Source organism: Octodon degus, unplaced genomic scaffold (assembly GCF_000260255.1).
Source record: "Octodon degus isolate 3935 unplaced genomic scaffold, OctDeg1.0 scaffold00010, whole genome shotgun sequence".
NCBI classification, from domain to species: domain Eukaryota; kingdom Metazoa; phylum Chordata; class Mammalia; order Rodentia; family Octodontidae; genus Octodon; species Octodon degus.
Window position 1 is genome coordinate 19,453,139 of NW_004524586.1, and position 16,975 is coordinate 19,470,113.

Sequence of the window (16,975 nt, forward strand, 5' to 3'; positions counted from 1 at the left end):
AATGGCTAAGTGGAGACTTCTGCGGACAGACACTCACCTCAGGTCACCCAGCTTGTAGGGACAGATCTACACACCCTCGACTATCTGTGGTGGCACGTGCAGCCTTTGCACAACTGGGCTAAAGGTCCAGGAGGCTGAAATAAAAACTGCATGCCCTGGGCAGCCCTGCTGCAGGGTGTCCTGAATTGCAGAGGAGTGTATGGGCTGTACCCGTGTGTGCGCTGTGGGGACAGAAGTGGAATACAGGGGGACAGACACCAATGGGAAGGCTTCAAGGGGCATATATAGCGGGCAAATGTTTAAGCCCTCACCCCACTGTGACTAAAGAGTAGTGCCTAGCGGGCCGGGGAGATGGCTCAGGGGAATAAGAGCTTCCCTGGTAAGCGCAAGGGCCTGAGTTCAATCCCTGGTTCCGAAAAGTAGTGCCTAGGAAGAGGTAAAGTTTAAAAGAATCAAAAGATGGAAGCCCTAATACGATGGGACCAGTGTCCTCAGGAGACCAGACACCCAAGAGCACTGGAGCTGCCTTTCTTGTTCCTTTTCTGTCTCCCTCTGTGCCTGTACAAAAAAGGGGTTATGTGAATATACAGCCTTTAAGTGCAGAAGGGGCTCTCGCCAGAAACCAAGCATGCTGACACCCTGCATACACTGCAGTCTCTGAAACTGAGAAGAAGAAACAAACTACTCTGGTGCTTAAGCCACGATTCGGTCCCTTTGTGGCAGCCTGAGCAGACTGAGACAGCTGAAGACGCAAAGCTTCATTGTCCATGAGGCCTGCGGTCAGCGAACGGCACAGAGCTGGCGGTGGGAAGTCTAGAACGTAGGGATTCCAGAATGCCAGGGAAGTCCAGGAGGGCACAGCTTCCAACAAGCTGCAAGAGTCTGCAGCCAGCACAAGTTACACTTTGGGATGGGACACCAAATCGGCCTGGGGAGAGGGGGACTTCTGCAGGGCCCTGGCTGTCCTGACAGTCCTTCTGAGTCACTCAGCAAGATGACCCCTCTGGAGTCCCCTGGGGGTGGGGTTTGCCCCCACTTCCGGTGGCCAAACTGGATCTTTGAACTGACCTTTACCTCATCTCAGCAAACCAGGATACGCCCCTGAGTGACAACGTCGCCCAGTGCAATTACCGTGCATCAGATGAGCTGGTCCCTTACAAATCACCTCGGACTTTACACATCTGCTGGCTGTCGGCATCTGCCAAGAGCACTCACCCGAAAATAATGAAAACCCTCGCATTATTGTTCCGTGGCAGGTAAAGTGTTAGGACAATTATTGGACATCCTGAGTGACCTTGGGACAGCTCAACAGCTTGCCCTCTCCAGTTTGCCAAGGTCTCCCCCCACCAAGCTGACAGGGAAAGAGCAGCCTAGGCCCCTCCCCTCCCTTCCAGCCCTGGCGGTATGTCATCTTTGTCTGACCCAGAGGGGCTCTTACCACCTGAGTCAAATTCTACTCTCCTTCAAGGCCTGGTTCCTGTGTCCTTCACCTAGGGAAGCCTGGCACTCACCCTACCCCAGGCAGAGCTCACAGTCCTACAGTCTGGCTGTGGTCATCAGGGCCTGCTTCTCTGTGTTCCCCAACAGCTCCAGGCTCCCAGAGGGTTGTGCTTCAACTGCACCCTGCCTGGTCAGTACCCCCATAGCAGGTATTACAGGAATAGTTGAGCTGGTGGAGTTCTAGGGCACCTGGGTACATGACCAGCCCATGTCTCCCATAACCACAGCCCTGGTTTACCAACATCTGAGTGGGGACATGGGGTGGTGGGAAGACAGTACCAAGCCAGTGTCATAGAGGCCAAAAGAGCTCAAAAAGCCACAGGATACAAGGAGCTGTGGAGCAAGGCCATGGGGGACCCTCACTGCAGTGTCATCAGAGGGCTTGGGGGTGGCAGTTTGCAGGTCTGATGTGCTAGCTGGTCCATAAAGTAAAGCTCAAATTTGGAAAACAGCAGCTCAAGTTGTGTCCGGGGGTCTGAGAATGGCAAGGAATGACGCACATTGAGGTTACCTGGATGCCCTCTAGGATTCCACCCCCGGTATATCTGTCATAGTATCTAATACCCAGTGCAGGGCAATATTTTACTGGGAGAAGCACTTGGAAAATCCAAATTCCAGGTCTGATCTTGGCCCATCTGCCTCATAGAGAAGTTCATACCAAGCAAAAGGGAAGGGCAGGAGGCTTTCTCCTCATCCACTTCTGCCTCTCTTCCACCAGCCTGCTCTTGCCATCAGGTACCACAACTCAGACCTCGCCTGGAGTAGGTTGCAGCCACCTTCTTACTACTGCACTGAGAACAGAGGAGAGAGATACAAACTAAGTTTCAGTGTCCTCAAAGAGAGGAGAGGACTGTAGCGGCCTGTCAGGGGGTTGCGGTGAAGCAAATGCAGGTGGCGCCCATGCCTTGGCCCTCAGCAGCAGTAGGAGTGCGTGTCCTCAGCAGTACCGGCCAATATCCAATTCCGACATGTCTGGCTACTTCTCCTCTACGCAGCAACAGAGATGGAAAGCACATATTCAGAGAACTGAAACCCTCAAAGGGTTTATTTATTCTAAGAACTCAATTTTTTAAAACAGAAGGTGAAACAGAAGCCCCGAGAAAAGGCAGTTGTTTTTCAGTAGAAAAATTTAGTTATTCACTTAACCACAAAACAGCCCCACTGGCTTGAGAATGCCTGCTCCCCATGGCCTCAGCTGGGGCCAGGAGAAGTGCAGAAAGGCTGTGCCGATGGGACTGAGGGCTGACGTCCCAGTGAGGCTACTGTATACACCCTTGGTAGCCAGATGTCCACAGCAGGCTCCTGGGCTACATGAAGGAGACACAGTCCAGGTCTGTACGCAGGAGATGCCATGACCCCTCTTGCTGGCATTATAGCAGGCCCTAAAGAGCTCTGCTAGGCCTGCTGTACCTTTCTCTTCCTCCTGCCCACCAGGCAGGCAGGCAGCCTGGGGCCTCCCCCTACTCCACTAGACACTGCTGGGCAGTAGCCCAGAACCCTGTGTCATCAAAAGTCCAAAGTCTGGATGGAGGCAAGGACAGAAAGGACTCAGGAGTTGAACTTGGCTGTGTCTCTCAGTCCAAGCCAATCAGCCAGTGACCTCAATGGGATGCTGATGAGGTCAAACAGACATGGACAGGCTTCAAGCCAGGGCAATTATGAAACATGTGGTACACTTCCCATGCCTGCGCCTGCCTCACCTACTCGTAGAACACCCATCCTGTGCGTTCTCTATGACATACATCAGCCATCAAGCTCAGATTGCAGGGACATGCTAGGGCTGGGGCACTGATTCCATAGTGATTAATGAACATAATTAAGAATCAGAAAAAAAGAAAAAAAAAAAGAAGAATCAGCGCATGGTCTCCTCTCCAAAGGGTGACCTCCAGCATCTTCTAACCTAAGCGGCTCTCTTCACAGAAGGAAAGGCTGAGTTCTGAAGGGACACAAGGTGTCTCAGAGCATGCTGTGGGCACTCGGGAGCACAGCTGCCCCTCCCAAGCCCTGCAGTCAGCCAGCCATGAGCTGTCCTTGAGCAGCCCAGTCCTATGAGTGGGAGAGCTGGATTTGGGAAGCATACACTCTTCCTTATGTGACCTTTGGTTTGTCACCTGACCTCCAATTTCAGGTTCCTCACCCACACAACAAGGTGCTAACAACAGCTACACAATAGGGCCATCATAAAGGCCGTATTTTAAAAAGACACATGGGAAGCAGTTGGCACACTGCAAATAATAAATGGCAGTGATAAGTACGGCAGTGAAAATGTCAGCTACACCTCTGATAAGTTCACTGGGGTGCTGGGTATCTTGGCTCTCCAGGCAGCTTCAGTCTGACAAGAAGCCAGCTTTGGGCAATGCAGGGACAGTGGGAGGAGTTCAGAGTATACGTCTGATAGCTGATCCTGCATACCCAGGAGCACAGGGGCTTGGGGGACACAATGCCAGCACCCAGTGCCTGGCTTTGCTCACACGCTCACATGGCTTCCCTGTAAGCACCTGACAAGTAGCTTTACACTTCCACTCACAGAACGGGGCCTGTAGTCAGGAAGCACTGAGACTCTTCCCAGTATAAGCCACTGAGCAGAACATAGCTCATATCGAAGAAAACAAAAGGACCAGCTATGTGACTGGGAGAGAAACTATGACCTAATTCATGCGCTAGTAGGCACATTTACAAGGAGGAAGCCACCTAGCTTATGAAATTTCAAATGTTGAAACTACAAAACAGAAAACACAGGACCCGAGACGAGGAGCACACTCCACTGGTCCACACCCTCTGCTGTCTGACAATAAAGGGCCCCATGAGGACAGTGTGTTCTCCACAAACACTGCCTGTCCTAGGTCCCAGTTTAAGCTAACAGGGAAGCAACACCACGCCAGGCAATACCACACCAGGTGCTGGGCTGGCCAGTCCTGCAGGTGGACCGAGATGATGCCCTGCAAATGACGCTCCAGCCTGGCCCAGAAGCCTTTGTCCCCAAGGCTGGATGGTGCTGGGGCAGCTGAGCATGAGGTCCTAGAGGCTGAGGACCAGTCAGACCTCAGAGTTCCTCTGGCCCTGGTCCCTTGCTGTTTCAAGACCTGCATTTTAACAGGGTTCCCAAGGCTTCCGGTCATCCTGGGGATTGCAAGGAATCAACAGAAATGCTGGGTTGTGGACCTGGCCTACAGTGCAGGGGGTAGGAGGTCTGGGGTGGGAATTGCTTTATGAGGCTGCCCTGGGTCGAGGCTGCTTCCTTCCGCCCGCTCAGAAAAGACCATCCAAACCTGGGCTAACTGGCAGATGTGCTTTAGTGGCCCAAGACAGGATGCAGTAAATGTCCACTGCCTTTCACATGCAGATGCCTCCAGGGCCATCATCCAGGTCCAGCCGCCTGTGCCTTTGTGCTGCAGCTCCTGCTGTGACCAGCCTAGCCTCTGAATGGCTCTCCTGGGGAGCCCAATCTGCCCCACAATAGGCTCCAATAAAGGCCTGGTGGGGAAGACTCAGGCCAGTTACAGATGTCTGTGTTGGTCACAAGTCCCGCTGCAGGCAGTAAGCCACACCCAGCAGCTCCAGAAAGCAATAGCCTGGAGACTCACAACCACACTGCCAAGGAAAGACAAGGGAGCCGGGCCCCTTGTTCTTGTGTCCGAGCTCTTAGCTCCCTACCATCCCCTGATCTCAACTCATTCCCTGCAGGCCCTGGGAGGCCAAGGGCAGCACCTACAGCCTGGGGCTCCCAGCTTTCTGCTTCATGCTCCTCCGCCCACCACACTGGCCTTCGGGGCACGTGCTGGTCACTGCTGCTCTCTCTGCACTACATCAGCTCGTCCAGGGCACAGATACCCATCCACCTTCCTGCCACACATCCCCAGTGCCCAGGGAGATGTTTCTGGTACACAGAAGGTATCGATGAATGTTTGCTGTGAGTGGGATGAGCACGAATACATCTTCCTTTATGAGGGCTCAGCCCCCTTTTCTACTGCCAGTGCCAGGATCTCTGAGCCTCAGCCCTCCCCTTGCAAAGGGGAGCATATACCACCTCAGGGGCTGGTATGAAGGTGAGGTGACCTGCCTCACCCATCCAGGCCTCTCTCAATATATAACAGCCTCGGTTACTGTGATCCATCCTATTTGCAAAAGCTGAGTTTATGCTCTCCATGTGATTTCTATGTCCTGCTCAGCGGGCAGCTTTCAGAAAATCTTAGGACACTCATTACCACAGAAGCCCAGGAAAAAGAGTAGCAGACAGTGAGTCGCCCTCTCCCAGGCTCACAGAGTGAGGATGGTGCTTGGGAGTCCTGGTGCCGGGGAGTTGCCAAGGAGGCACATGCTCTCCAGGGCTCCATCCCTCTCCCTTCACACTTGGCCCTCTGCAGCAGCTGGTCTCACCCCAGGAGCTTCCTCTGAGCCCCAGAAGGACTTCAAAGGGAGTTGTGGTTTCAAGGAGGGAAAGGTGGGAAAGAAGCTGCTCCTACAGCTGCCCAAGCTACAAGCCAGTTAGATGATTGGCCATGTGCCTTGGCAGGCAGGGCTTGGGCCAATATAGGACTCCTGGGAGAGCCCATTGTTGCCTCAGCCACCAAGAGAGGGAAATCTTCCCCCTTTCCCCATGCCCAAAGTAGGCATGTTTTACTGGAGGGGCAAGTCCCATTCCTCCAGCTTCTTGTTCCCAAGCTTCAGGCATCTTTCACAGACTGGGGAGAGTCACAGGGCCTCCCTGTGGTGGTTGGGCCTGCGTGGAGGCCTTGCCTGAAAAGCTGACAGAAGAGCTGAAGAGAAAGGGAAAGACTTCCCATCACTACAATGTGGAGGACCAGGTTATGTGGGTACCAGCTGCTTAGGGAACCCTCAGTGACAACCTCACCATGGAGTCTGTGACTGGTAGCCCATGGGAGGGGCCCCAAAGGTCACTTGAGAAAGCCCAGGTGGACCAGATGAAGTATACAGACTTGGTTCTCTTGGTTCCTTGATAGTGTTATGATAAAACTGGTACAGTGTCCCCTTGGCCAGAAATAGTTTCTGTGGCTTTCTTGGAAGGGAGCCTTTTACCTCTGTCAGTTGTATAACAAATGATTCTGTTGTATGTTCAGGCTGTTATTCTACAGCTGTACAATTACATACTGTTGCAGTTAGGAGACGCCCTGGCTAGATGGATCTAAATAAAATGGTGCAGGGGCTCGTGAGATGGCTCAGTGGTCTAAAGCACCTACTTAGAAAAGGCTTAGGAAAGCACAAAGACCACGGTTCAATCCCCCAGCACCACATGCCAGCCAGCCCCGCCCCCTGGTGGGCTGAGCTGGCCACACACACACACACACACACACACACAAATAAATAAATAAATTAAATTTAAAAAATAAAATAAAATAAAATGGTGCAGCGCCCACAGAGCTTGCTTACAGAAGCTTTTAGAGCTCCACATCTAGTGGCACTAGTGGCACATGCAGCCTGTGCATGTGTTTGCTGGAGCGCCCTGCACCGAGACAGAAGCATCTGCTGTAAGAGGGAAGCCCTGGCCTTACTTCAGTGACCCTTCCCTGCCCTCAGGTAGACTAGGCTTCCCTGAGCCTCTTGTTACCACGGCCCCTTGTACCCACACTGCTCTCTGAACCAAGTCCTCCTGGTGGTAAAGCAGGACAGCAGCACCCTTCCTTGGGCTCCAGGGGGACTACACAAGACAACAGGAGGAAAGCACTAACATCAGGAGCACAGTACGTGCTCTCTTCGAGTGGCCACCTTGCTGTCGCTTGGAGAAATCTGGCACCTTCACCTGACTGGGACACGTTTCCCAGAGCCATACTACTGCCTGGAAAGCAAAGGCTCATCGGTAGCACCAAGGTCCCTGCTACAGCCTGCTCTGTTCCTGGACAAAGAGGGAGGGATTGAGGCACTGGCTGTATAACCCTTGACCTGACTTTACTTTTCAAGGTTTCTCGCCTGCCTTGTGGTGCTGGGGGTTGAACCCAGGGTCTCAAGCATTCTCCGGAAGTTCTCTACCATGGAGCTGTATCCCCTTCCTTTTAAAATTTTGAGACAGGGCCTCACTGAGTTGCCCAGGCTGGCCTCAAAACTTATGATCTTCCTGCCTCAGACTCCTGAGTTGACTCAGGGTTTTCAGAGGGAAAAAGACCCTATTAGAGGGGCTGGAGAGATGGCTCAGTGGTCTAAAGCACCTACTTGGAACAAGCTAAGCTAAGCAAAGCACAGGGACCACGGTTTGATCCCCCAGCATCACATGCCAGCCAGCCCCACCCCCTGGTGGGCTGAGCTGGCCACACACACAATAAATAAATGTAATAAATAAATAAATAAACAAACAGCGGAATATATTAAAAAAAAAAAAAAAGAAACTATACTTCTAAAGACCCTAGATGGCTCAGTGGTCTAAAGCACCTACTTAGAACAAGCTAAGCTAAGCAAAGCAAAGCACAGGGACCGCGGTTCAATCCCCCAGCACCACGTGCCAGCCCCGCCCCCTGGTGGGCTGAGCTGACCACACACAAAAAAACCAAATAAATAAACAAATAAAACTTTAAAAAAGACCCTATTTGGTAAACCCTGAAATGCTGGGGCTCTCATTCATTGTCAGCTTGAAATGAAAACTGGCTCCTCTCTGGGGCATGAGGAGAAGCAACTACTAGGACCCAGACACCCCTCCCACATCAGCTGCCCCATGGAGGCACACCCTGAGGAAGGCATCAGTGCACTCACTGAAGGATACGCTCTGTGATGCTCCAAGGCGTGCAGCACACTGTGCCTAATAACCCCAGCTGGAAACTACACTCCACCAACAGGACAGAGGGCAAACTGTGGTGCTCATCACTCCACGGAATCTACAACCACACGCCACATACGTGAGCAAATCTCTCAGACACAATATGGAGTGAAAGAAACAAAACACAAAGGGGAACGTAACATGGTTTCAATGATACACAGTCAATAACAAGCAAACTAATCAATGATACTAGACACCAGGACAAGAGTCCCTCTAGGTAAAGGCTTGTCAGGCATGGGCTACACAAGTGACACCAGCTAGTGAAAACTCACGGACAGTTACACCACAGTACAAGCACTTTCTATATGTATAATTCACTCTAATAAAAAGTTATTTTTAGATTGGCGTGGTGGTGCATACCTGTAATCCTAGCGCTGAGGAAGGCTGAGGGGATGGCTTGTTCCCTAGCTCATCCTTCAAGACTCCAAAATAAGGGCCAGCCAGATAGTTCAGTGGACTAAAGTGCCTGCTTAGGCACAGTACACCAGCCAGGTTGCAATCCCTACATGCCGTGCCAGCCCCAACCCCCCAGGGCGCGTTGAGATGGTGACTGAGACTGGGCATGAGGGCGTGCGCCTGTAATCCTAGCATGTGGGAGGCTGAAAACAAGAGAGTCACTACAAGTTGGATCTACGTAGTGAGACCCTGTACTAAATACAAAAGGAAAAAGAAAAAAAAGACTCCAAAATAACTTCTGTCCCTCCACGCTCTTCCTGCAAACATGGTAGTAGGAATACATGCTTACAGGGGGCCGGGGAGATGGCTCAGTAGGATAAGCGCTTGACTGGCAAATACAAGGATCTGAGTTCAATCCCCAGTTCCGCAAAAAAAAAAAAAAAAAAATGCTTACATTTCTATCTTTTCTACCCAAAAGTGGTGCCTGGTACATGTCTATCCTTACTAGACATGTACAGTGATAGGTTTTGACTGTGTCGCAGCAGAGAAAAAGGCAGAAGGAAAAGGGAAAGGGGCTTTGTTATAAAGGGAAAGGGGCTTCATTATCTCAGAGGACAGGGAGAGAATTTGGGAAGATAAGGAATTCTCTGGATTGGAACAGAGGGAGGCTGAGGCTTTTGTGGCCTTTTGTCAGGGTGGGGCTTGAGGGGGATGTTTAGATAGACCTGAGGAGCTGACTGGGGCCTTCCCTGAGGTGGTGGGAAAGGTGAAAGGAAATGAGTTGGAGAAGAAGGGGGAGGTGGTCTCTGGAAAGATAAGCTGTTGTTTTAAGGGCTTCCGCCATATTGGATGACCACCGTAGTAATGCAGCCATTCATACTAGGGCCAGAACCTATCATGCAGAGAGGAGTGCTCACTTCTTACACCGAATGGGATGCCATTCACATAGGTGTGACCAACCTTTTGATGCTGGACATGCCTGGCTTGCATGGGCAACACTAAATGAAAAATTGTCTTGGGTGGGCTGCATATAAAATACATAAGGGCTGGTGAGATAGCTCAGCAGACTAAGGGGTCACTTAGGCAAGAGCAGGGATAGGAGTTCGATCCCTGGCACCACATGCCCCACTGACCCTGTCCCCAGGCATGCTGAGCCAGTGGCCGAGTCCGGGCATCATGGCAGGCCTGTGATCCCAGCACTGGGGAGGCTAAAAACAGGAGGATCACTATGAGTCCTAGCTGCAAAGTGAGACCCTGTACCAAATACATTAAAAAAAAAAAAAAAAGTAATGTATGTAACAAAACTTCCTTTAATTTAATTAATTAATTTATTTATTTTTTGGCAGAACCAGGAATTGAACTCAGGTCCTTGCGCTTGCCAGGGAAGCGCTTATTCCACTGAGCCATCTCCCCAGCCCCCAAAACTTACTTTTAAAAACATTTTTATCATAACACAGGAGTGGACAACACACAGGCTGCAATTGGACACTCTTGGTAAACATGGGCACAGTAATGTTCTCCTACAGTTCTTTGCTATTTCAAAAGTCTCTGTCACAGATGACCTTGTGCTTAGGTCATTTCTCCCGTGTGAGGCAGGACAAAGTCCCACAAGTGGAGTTGCTGGTAGACAGCACCAAATATATCTTCCACAAGTAACGGGTGACAGGGTCTATTTCCTCAAATTCCCACCAAGAGAAGGTAAACTCTTAGATTTATGTCAGTTTTGTTAAGTTGATAGAAAATGACATCTTGGCATAGGTTTTTTTTTTGTGTGTGTGTGTGGAACTGGAGATTGAACTCAGGTCCTTGCACTTGCCAGGGAAGCGCTTATTCTACTAAGCCATCTCCCAACCCCTTGGCATAATTTTATTTTGCATTTGTCTTATTTGAGTCAGGCCAAGCATCCTCATACACTTGTGGGATCACTCCTGTTTCCTTTCTCGTGAACTTCATATGTCCACTGTCTATACTTCCATTAGGCTGCTGGGTTTTGGTTGCTGATTTCCATATTTTAACAGATACAAAGGCCTTCTCTTACTTCAAGATTACAAAGTCTGGCATGGTGGGGTGCACACCTGTAATCCCAGTACTCAAGAGGCTGAGGCGGGAGGGCTGCAGTGAGTTCAATGCTAGCCTGAACTAAATAGTGATAGCTTGTCTCAAAACAAGTTTACAAAGCAAATCTCCCTGTCCTCATTGCACTTGTGTTTTCATTTCTTACATTTGAATTTCTTCCGAACATAAATGGATGATGTGGCAAACCTTCATGGCTTGTCTACCATTCGAGAACAGCCGTCACCCTCCTCAGCCCACCCCCTGCCTGCTGTGACCACCCCTCCACCACACACAGGACTGGCACAGGACTGTAGCTGGAGAGCACTGCAAGTGCTCAGCCTCAGGCTTTGAAGCTGCTTTTTCCTTCTGCCCACAGGCGCTTCCCCCTTTTCCTTCGAAGCCCTCTCCTCAGAGCTTCTCCACCCCCTCTCTAGCCTAGGGCTCTGTCCTGCTGCTGCACTTAGTACTGGGTCTTCACATCACTTATGCCCATTTGGGGTGACCTGGTCTATCTGAGTGCAGAATACTGTCCATCTCCTCTCCAGACATGACCTTCATCAGGCCTGGACACCTCACTTACAGTATAGAGGCTCCGGCTTCTTTCCTTCCCATATGGGGCCCCTTCATCCCAAAGCACAGCCTGGCACCCACTACTCCATTCCCACATGTGTCACGCCTGACAGTGTCTCACTTGTGACTGAGCCAGTCTAAAGCCCTGAGGTTAGTGCAGGCTTCTGGAGGGACTAAAACCACCCACTGATGCTCAGCGGCAGTTCCTAAGCCCGGTCTGTCCTTCCCATGCACCCCTGGAGGCTAGGAGCTCCCAGCCTCCCAAGCCCCTCCCACTTTATTGTGCAGTCTGGTTTGGGTCCCTGAGATTTCAGCAGCTCCCACACATACAGCTGATGGGTACAGTGGAGTCTCTGAGAAGGACCAAGATGCCCGCTTAACTGCTGTCTACAGGTCGCTAAACTGAGTCCCAGCGAAGCCAGGCCCCTAGGCCCAATCAAGAACACGGCAGTGCTGGTCACAACACTAATGGCAATAATAAAGCCTAGGTCCAGGGGTGCCAACCATGGCCCTGAAATTGTCCTGCATGGACAAAGCATGGTGGGTCCTCTCCCCATGGAACCAATACAGCTCAACAGATTTGCATCATGTGCCAACTATGTAACTTAAAGTTTCCAGCAAAAAGTCAAAAGCTACAGGTGGAATCTCACTTTTTTTTTTTTTTTTGGCGGAACCGGGGTTTAACTCAAGCCCTTGTGCTTACCAGGGAAGCGCTTATTCCACTGAGCCATCTCTCCAACCCCTCTAACATTTTATTTAACCTAATATAATGAAAATATTTCAGAGGGAAAGGAGATGAAAAAAGGAATTACGATGTCTTAATGTATGTGTACCAACTCCACAAAGGAATGTAAGCACTGTGTACTGCAAATGTAATATAATATATATAATTTCAGCAGGGCATCACAGTGGTGCCTGCCTGTAATCCCAGCTACTAGCTATAGCTGAAGCGCCCGGCAGCTAGGGCTACCAAAGCGGCTGTTTTGTTGGACAGCGCAGCTCAGCCAGTCTCTAGCGAGCCCCACAGCTACAGCCGGGACCTGTAGGAACACGCGAGTGGGCGGGGCCAGCGCGGAAGCCCCGCCCCTCGGCAGAGACCGCCAACAGGGCGACGCGGGCTGAGCGCACAGCCGAGTGCCCACCCTCCCGTTGACCACTCACCTCGCCACCGCCTCCACCGAACCAGGAATGGGCACACCGCCGCCCGCGCCGCTGTCGTACAGCACGCCCGAGATGTCGAGCAGCACCCCGCGCACGCCAGCCAGCCGCTCGCTCCACGTAGCCATTGCGCCCCACAGATGCACCCTGGACCCAGGGTCCCAACCCGCAAGGGAGCCCGCGGCCCCGCCTGCCGCGCAGGGGCTCCTGGGAGTTGTAGTTCAGAGGGCAGAGTGGGCGGGTAGAAAACCGGAACTGCCCGAAGTGCTCCGCTGGGTCCCGGAAGTAGTGTTTCGACCAGTAACAGGGTTCTTAGAGGTCGGGAAAGCGATTGACAGGACTTTAGGGAAGAATTCACCTGCCTAAAAATCAGGGCAAAGGCAAACTGAGACGAGAAAACATCCGTAAAAAGAAAAAGAATTAAAGACAACACGCTGTATCCGCGCTTCGCTAGCGTTCTCATTCCTCGGTAGCAGAGCGCTCCACCACTGCGAGCGACAGGATGAGTGGAGCCCCTGGGGGACAGTCCCGTGCCCGGGAAGCCACGCTGAGGAAGTGTGTCCAAAAATGTAAAGTGTCAGGATAAAGCAAGCTGGAAGAAAAGTAAATGTACAAAGACGGGAACTGTTCAAGAAAGCATAGCATGGATACTAAAAGAAGTTAAATGTGATAAAAACAAAGGAAGGAAGACTCGGTAACGTTTAGAAGATGCTCATGTTCTGCCATGTGGAAGAGGAAAGTACGAGCTAGGCGAGATGGTGCACACCAGTAATCTCAGCACCATGAGAGACTCCCGCAGGAGGAACGCAAATCTCAGCCCAGCCTGGGCAAATTAACAAGAATCTGTATCAAAACTTACTATTTAGGGGCCGGGAAGGTGACTCAGTAGAATAAGCGCTTGCCTGGCAAGTGCAGGGGCCTGAGTTCGATCCCCGGTTCTGAAAAAAAAAAAAAAATTATCTGACTGCATCAGGTGGTTTCCCCTTAAACTTACTACTTGGGCCGCGAGGAGATAGCTCAGTAGAATAAACGCTTGCCTGAGGTCCTGAGTTCAATCCCCGGTATTGCAAAAACAAAAACAACCCCAGGGCCAGAGAGATGGCTCAGTGGTCTAAAGCACCTACTTGGAACAAGCTTGGCAAAGCACAGGGACCACGGTTCAATCCTCCAGCACCACATGCCAGCCAGCCCCGCCTCCTGGTGGGCTGAGCTGGCCACACACACACACACACACACACACACACATTAAATGAATAAGTAAAATTTTTTAAAAAACCCAACTTACTAATAGTTTAAAAAAGGGCTGGGATGTAGCTCAATGTGAAGGCTCTAAGTTTAATCCCCACTACTGCTCAATAAATAAATACAACGCAGATAGTGGCCCCACAAAAATAAGGATGTATAAGAACAAGGCTTGAAAGAAAATGAGAATATTCCAATATATTAGGTCACACATCTTTTTAGATTAATTATAAAATTGCATTTAATATTACTTTTTCACAATAAAAATTAATTTCCATGACAACCCCTCTGAACTAATTAATTAAATTGAAACAGGAAAGTTTGACTTCTGTTAACAATTTGGCCTTGAGATTTCAAAGGAAGGGGACAGTTACTATTTTAAGCCCTTCTTTTACAGAAAGAAATTCATCAGCATGTTAGAGCTTTAACTCAGTTTAATGAATTGTGCATATTCTGCTGGTAAACTTACTAGTAGAGCTGCTTCCAAGAGAAAAATTAGTTTCTCCCTTTAGGGTGTTTACATTATACTGTATATAAGGGTTCCTAGTTACAGATGTAGAATCCACTCTAGCTGGATGGTTTTGTTTACACAGGGCATAAAGGAATTTAGGTTTCCAGGAGGGTTAGAGAACCAAACTACTCAGGCACCATGCATTGAAAAGAAATGTGTATTTTCACTGCTGTATTGGGAGTACTGATCCATTTCTTGGCTGCCAAGATGCCAGAGATGTAATAGTACAGCCTACAGCCCAGCTGCCGCAAAAGAACCAATTCTATCCCTATTCATTCATTTCCAATTTATCTATTCATTTCCAATTCTATTTCCTCAGAAGTGTCCTTTCTCCTGTGACCAGAACCTAACATTCTCCATGTCTGGCTTGGCCAAATCTGTTCCAACCTGAAAGGAAATCTGGGAAATGTAGTTTTTAGCCTTCTGTAATACAGTGAGTGAGTCAGTGCATAATCTTCTGGGAACATCATGAAACAATGAGCCCCTACTCTTGTGCAGTAGGTTTTATGGGTGCAAAACGGTCTGAGTGATCTTTGCCTTCAAAGGTCAAAATTGGGTGGAGGACAAAGGTATATGCCCTCAAGATTACTGATCCATGAGCCGGGGAGATGGCTCAGTGGAATAAGCGCTTTCCTAGCAAGTGCAAGGGCCTGAGTTCAATCCCCTAGGCATCAAATGTGTGACACAGAGCCAAGAGGATATTCTTCCTGAACCATGGTGGGGTAGCAGTGGCATCTTAGCAGAGGAGCAGCTTGAAATGGATCTTGAAACAATGGCTGGGCTTCAGCTTCATGCCAAAGAGAAAGAGAAAAGGTGCTTCTGCCAGTGGATGAGCCTACATGTACTCCTTTTGAACCAGCTCTGCATGTGACCTTGGGCAAGTCATTTTCCATCTGTAGGACTATGGTATACAGGATAACGTCTTCTTCAGATAACATTCTAATTTTTCCAGACATGTAAATATGTTATCTTACATGCCAAAAAAGGGACCTTTAAAAAAAAAAAAAAAAAAAGATCCCTGGCAAGCACAAGGGCCTGAGTTCAATCCCCAGTTCCAAAAAAAAAAAAAAAAAGGAAAAAATAGGGACTTTGAAGTTACAATTAAGTCTAACATCTTCCAGAGTGATTGTCTAGGATGAACTAAGTAATCCCAAATAGTAGTCTAGGATAGCCCAAAATAATCCCAAGAATCCTTAGGATAAGCAAGACATATGGGCAAATTAGAAAAGGATATGAGAGAATAGTAGCATAGGAGAGAAGGAGGGAGGATGAGGTAAGGGGAGGGAGGGAGAAAGAGAATTTGAAAATGTTGTATTCATCCTTATAAAAGGGGCCAAGAACCAAGAAAAGCAGGCAGGGGGCTGGTGAGATGGCTCAGTGGTCTAAAGCACCTACTTAGAACAAGCTAAACTAAGCAAAGCACAGGGACCGCGGTTCAATCCCCCAGCACCACATGCCAGCCAGCCCCGCCCCCTGGTGGGCTGAGCTGGCCACACACACAAAATAAATGAATGAATAAATAAATAAATAAGAAAAGCAGGCAGCTTGTTGGAATTGGAAAAGGCAAAGAAATGGCAGTTCTCCAGAGGTTCTAGAATACAGTCTTTCAGACACCATGGTTTTAAGATGTCTGACCTCCAGAACTGTAAAATAATAAATTGTCATTCGGAGCCACTGAATTTGTAGTACTGTATTTATTATAGCAGTGATAGGAATGGAAAACAGTGATCCAGTCGCTCACCTGAAAAATTACATGTTGACTCTTTGTTTAAGACAGTCTCTCTATGTATCGTTCAGGCTGGCATGGACTTGCTATGGAGTCCAGACTGGCCTTGAACTCCCAGCAATCCTCCTGTCTCAGCCTCCTGAGTGCTGAAATTTCAGGTGTGAACCACCATACTGAGTTCTACATGTTGATTCTTAAGTGTGATCCAATGACAAACTGAGACCTGATGCAAAGTCTTTGGATATAATGGACAAAGAGCATTGTTTAAGTTAGGGTCACATTTGGCTGCATGTAACAAAGAAAAGAGAAAATTAGTTTCCCAACCAAATAGAGTTACTTTCCCTCGTATGTTATAAAACCAAGAGGAAGAGAACCCTGAGTGGGTACAGCAGCTCCCAGAACCAGTAGGGAATAGTCTCCTTCCTTCTTTCTATCCCATCACCCTCAACACTACTCTCATCCTCTTAAGGTGCCTGAGGTGTATCCTCTTCTGCCTTCTAGGGAAGAAGTTGAGGAAAACAAAAGCTTCCCCAGACCCTGAATGACTGAGGTAAGAGAATTACAGTTTTGAGCCAATCCTGGGCAACTAAGCAATGTTGTGAAACCCTGTCTCAAAATAGAAAAAGGGCTGGGGGTGTAAGTCAGTGCAAAGGTCATGGGATCAATCCCCAGGACAAAAGAAAAAGGAGAGAAAAAAGAGGGTGGAGGGGAGGGAAGAGTAAAAAAGAAAGAAAGGCCAGTAATCAGTACAAAACCCTGGATTCAGTGTGAAAGAGAAAAAATAAGATAAAACTTCCCCAGAATCCTAATGTAATGGTCTCATCTTTGCATCTTTTGGTCCAAAAACTCATCAAGTGACACATTAATGGTACAGTGTGTAGGGTCATACACTGTACCAACAGAGCTCTGGGCATCTTAATTTTTCACTGACAAATGTACCAAAATCATGTCTAAATTTCAGTTCAAGGAGCTGGGGAGATAGCTCAGTAGAATAAGTGCTTGCCTGGCAAGTGCAAGGGCCTGAGTTCAATCCCCGGTTCCTTGAAAGAATTTT

General features: G+C 49.3%; 1 protein-coding gene across 1 annotated transcript in view; it reads right to left on the reverse strand.

Moving 5' to 3' along the window:
• Positions 1-12,632, reverse strand: part of Lhpp (phospholysine phosphohistidine inorganic pyrophosphate phosphatase) — a 158,017-nt gene extending 145,385 nt beyond the window's left edge. Inside the window, exon 1 of the mRNA XM_004625590.2 lies at positions 12,446-12,632. Within this exon, the coding sequence (XP_004625647.1) occupies positions 12,446-12,570 (125 nt within the window). The 5' untranslated portion in view covers positions 12,571-12,632. The remainder of the gene's footprint in view (positions 1-12,445) is intronic.
• Between the last annotated feature and the right edge of the window lie 4,343 nt (positions 12,633-16,975).